The sequence below is a fragment of the Rosa rugosa genome, chromosome 2 (genome assembly GCF_958449725.1).
Source record: "Rosa rugosa chromosome 2, drRosRugo1.1, whole genome shotgun sequence".
Classification (NCBI taxonomy): domain Eukaryota; kingdom Viridiplantae; phylum Streptophyta; class Magnoliopsida; order Rosales; family Rosaceae; genus Rosa; species Rosa rugosa.
The window spans coordinates 25,241,697-25,246,019 of record NC_084821.1 but is presented as its reverse complement, the minus strand read 5'-3'; the positions used below and the strand labels follow the sequence as shown (position 1 = coordinate 25,246,019).

Below are 4,323 nucleotides of genomic sequence, written 5' to 3'. Positions count from 1 at the left end.
TCATCGGTTTTGAATGTTGTTTCTGATTTCATCAACTTCCCCATTCACCTTGTCTCCTAAGAGTAAATTCACCCGATCACTAAGTCAGACACTGTTCACTGCTTTTTTATGTTTGTTTCCACACATTAGATCTGGGTCAGTTTAATCGAGTAGAAACAAACAGCAGAAAACAGTGAACAGTGTTTGACCGAGTGGCCCAATGACCTAATCTAGTGACCAACGGGTGAACTTGCTCTAACAAACCTGAAACTTCACTTGACCTCTAATCATGAGATGACATGCTCTCGCACCCTTTAAAACCAGAAGACACATGCAGACATGGAAATCCTTAACACAACACCGCGTGGCCGAGACACGCATAAGTAAAATTACTTTAGAACCCCCTTCAAAACGAGAGTTATTTTATCGATCAGTTTCGGCCACAGATGCGAAAAGAAAAAATCAGCAAGAAAAAAAAAAGGGAAAAAGCCTATCCAAACGAGGGTAAATGGGTAATATTGTAAAGTGAAACGTCACATAGATACATTTGTGTTAAAACAAAATTGAAAAATATTTTGGATAAGGGAAAAACACAGAAGGTTTCTCTTCTCCACCCTCCAAAAGCAGAACACACAGAGTGTTGAATTCAATGGCGGTTTCTTCAATCTCCGCAACCCTAATTCCTTCTCTTCCGCTCTCCAATTCTTCTCCATTTCCTTCCTCTAAAGCCAAGCTCGCTTCTTTCTCTTTGCCCGCTTCCCACAATGCCGCAAAGCTTCAAGCTTTGAGACCCTCACAGTCCTCATCCACTAGGGTTTATGCTGCTCCTGAAGTCCTCGATAGCCCAGTTCCGCCTCCAGAAATCCTTGAAGGGCCCAATTCCGACGAGGTCTGTGTTTCTTGGCCCCCCCCCCCCCCCCCCCCATGTCTAATTCTCTGTTTGTATGCCGAGAAAATGTGGACTTTGAGAATCATTTGCTCTACTTTTTTGTTAATAAGTTTTGGAATTTAGAGATATAGGGAGTAGTCGGTTTCAATTTTGATCTTGTGAAATTTAAAATTCGGATAACAAGATTCAGGATTGTTTAAGCATATTTAGCATTCCTTTTGTTAGCAGCTAGCCCACTTGAAATTGAATAAATCCTCTGTGTGGTGATTGAGCCGAACTTGTTGATGAAGGAGTTTAAATTTTTTTTTTTAGCTATAATTGTGTTGGAATTCTTGAACAGAAGAAAGAGGACATTTAGTCATATTTTCAGCTGTTAAATGAAGCTTAGTTATCATACAGTTATGGAAATGTGATTGAAAAGGTGATGGTTTTTGTGGTCGCTTTCATCTAATATGTTTTATCTGTATTTTGTAGACTCCGAGCACTTCATCACTCAGCATTGGCGGGGATGATAAGGTAACGATAATAGTATTAATATGTAAATGATGTTGGAATTTGTATTGGAGTATGATATTTTTAGGATTCTCAAGTCAATTGAGATAAGAGAACTGTTCTTTTCTGACCGATGTTATAATGCAATATGAACACTAGTGGTTTTAGAGTCTGCAGAATAAAGACACATCATGAGCTTTTCTGAATTTTCACATGTAGTTAAGTAAGAAGCTTAATGTTATGTCTTATGTAAGGAGTTTGGGGGTTATTCGTTTAAGTGTGCTTCCACAAAGAATGTATGGAGAGCCAAAGTTCTTGGAATGCTGCATTCTTCGGTGGAATGCTGCTTAAAGACTGCTGAGCACATGGTGTAGAGGGATAATTTTGTCGTTAGGTGGTGTCAAACCTCTAACATGGAGAGGAAACACGTAGTAATACTTTTACCTTGTTCTTTTGTCGAGTGATCTAAGGATTTCTTATTGTTCAGTAAGACTTAGGCCGTACCTTAATCCCTGATTGAGCTTTTAGGTAATTTTCTTTATGCCACTGTCCTACCTGTGAGGATTCAACGTCTGCTTCTCAACCGTTCCATACAGATTCAATTTGATTACTCTTTATCTCTGACCTGAAAAGTAAAACAAATAAATTGTTGTACATATAACTTTTTTGTTTATAAACCTGATCCTGAAATGGACTTTGTTAAGCAATGAAATTCATCTGAAGGTCTTGGGCATGTAGATTCTGCCACACAGTAAGATTGTGGCAGGACAGTGTTCCCCTTTTACATGTCGAGAGTTATGTGGCAAAGAGAGCTCCATTTGATTCCTTACAGATCTGATGAACATGGATTCCATGCAGACTTGGGGTTGTTTGTCTAGAACTATTTATTGCCCATATGAATGGGACAGTTTGGAATGGCAATTATGTTACAAGACTATCAGCTTTCATCAGACTGTAAACTCTTAAAGTTGATGAAAATAACTGGTTTGAGTATTATATTTATAAATCAGTTGTTTCCCCTATTTTCATTTATATATTTATTATATTTATGTTCTAAAAGTATGTATTCTGACAATCTCAACCTGTTCCCCTTTTCAGATAACACCAAAGCAGAAGATTAGGATTAAGCTTAGATCATACTTTGTGCCTCTGATAGAGGATTCTTGCAAGCAGATAATGGATGCTGCAAGGAACACAAATGCAAAGACTATGGGTCCTGTGCCCTTACCAACCAAAAAACGGATCTACTGTGTTCTGAAATCACCCCATGTCCACAAGGATGCAAGGTTCCATTTTGAGATCCGTACCCACCAGCGACTTATTGACATTCTTTACCCAACAGCCCAAACAATCGATTCCTTGATGCAACTTGACCTTCCTGCTGGAGTTGATGTTGAGGTCAAGCTTTGAAGAAAGGGGGCAGCTTAGGTATCTATCAGCGTTTGACAGAAATTAAATTTTTCATTTGGAATGCAGGTGTATAAGTTATAAGAAGCTCTTTCATGTTTTCTTTCTATTGATGTCCATTCCAAAAAAAAAAAACTTTGCTTTTGTGTGTATGCATTGTACTGGAATTGATCTACATCTTTCCCATTCACTTTGCTCGACCATTTCTGGCAGGTTTTAATTTTTGTGCACATGATCTGTTTTTGGTCTGGTTTTGTGGTGATAAGCGTACATCCCTATCTCTAATTCTGTGGCTCTGTCTTGTATACCCATTCTGCAAGAATTGATGTGCATGGTCTTCCTATACTATCTAACTATCCAAGGTCAATTACTTTTAAATGCAATTGCTGCAGGGCTTAGTATTTCACAATTTCCTGTTTCATTTTATTTCTTTTCTGCATCAATTCCTCCTTGTTGATTATTATTAAATTTGCTTGTTTTCACAATGTTCTGAACACTACAGTCATTGCAGTTCATATATTTAATGCTTGTCATCCCACATTTGTCCTTGCTAACCCAGCAAATGTGTGTTTTATGTCATATATGTGACTTTCTCCTATATATTTTATATACTACCGGCTCTTAGCCCATTCTTTAGCTTATATAGCTGCTCTTCCGTGTTAGGTGCTGGATTTCAAGTAAAAGCATATGAAGGAGGATTCAATGGTTCATGTTCATTTTGTGGAGGGTGACAGACCTTAAGAGCAAGTTTTCTGATAATTTGACCCTTTCCTGAAATTGTTAGTGTGTTTGGCAATGATGTAAGCATATTATGGGATAATTGAACTGCCGGTTTTGGATCGGAAATGAAATATAGAGATTGGCATTTGTTTATATCCTTTGCAATATGATCAGTTTCTCTCTGATAGACATATATGAAATTACTGTAAAATATTTGCAAATACAATTATATCATCCGCTAAACACTTTGAGAGAATTATTGAACACAATTTTTAGTACAGATATTGTTCTATTATTTTATAAAACTGTGATTCATCCGAGACACGGTATAACAATACCGCAGCGCAAATTGCTTTAACTGCAACACACGTCTTCTCCACTTTATTTTAAGTTTCTTCCAAAAATTAAACGTTTTTTTTTTTTTTTGACAGAGTAATAGAGATTTCATTTAATCCAAAGTTAGAACGGCACATGCAAATAAATCCCATATATATATATATATATATATATATATATATATATATAGCAAGACATTCTAAAGAGGACGTCCGCAACCCAGAAAAAATGCGGACGTCAGGGATCTCCGTGATCAAGCTCTGACGACGGCGCGCCTCTTGCCGGACGGAGGCCAAGGGCATCCCAGACCAGTTTGTAGTGAAGACAAGGCCAAGAGATCGAGGTCAGAGGTCTGGGCAGCGTGGTCGACTGCAAAATGGTAGTCCGATCAAGGTCGACTGGAAAGTGGTAACCGGCGAGTCCACCCGACTGCAAACTGGTCCGGGATGTTCAGAGGGTTCATCCGGCAACCGCAGCGCAGCCATTGCCGCCTTCTCGAT

At 38.4% G+C, this 4,323-nt stretch overlaps 1 protein-coding gene across 1 annotated transcript; it reads left to right on the top strand.

The window, feature by feature from the left end:
- Positions 1–534: 534 nt before the first annotated feature.
- Positions 535–3,640, top strand: LOC133733749 (small ribosomal subunit protein uS10c). The gene is made up of 4 exons (XM_062161387.1): positions 535–868; positions 1,343–1,384; positions 2,459–2,788; positions 3,431–3,640. The coding sequence occupies exons 1-3, from the start codon at positions 629–631 to the stop codon at positions 2,768–2,770; spliced, it is 594 nt and encodes a 197-aa protein (XP_062017371.1). The 5' UTR covers positions 535–628; the 3' UTR covers positions 2,771–2,788; positions 3,431–3,640.
- Positions 3,641–4,323: the final 683 nt, after the last annotated feature.

Coding starts and splice junctions, on each gene's coding strand:
- LOC133733749 (XM_062161387.1), top strand. CDS start 629: ATGGCGGTTTCTTCAATCTCCGCAACCCTAATTCCTTCTCTTCCGCTC. Junction 869..1,342: donor AAGGGCCCAATTCCGACGAG/GTCTGTGTTTCT, acceptor TGTATTTTGTAG/ACTCCGAGCACTTCATCACT. Junction 1,385..2,458: donor GCATTGGCGGGGATGATAAG/GTAACGATAATA, acceptor TCCCCTTTTCAG/ATAACACCAAAGCAGAAGAT.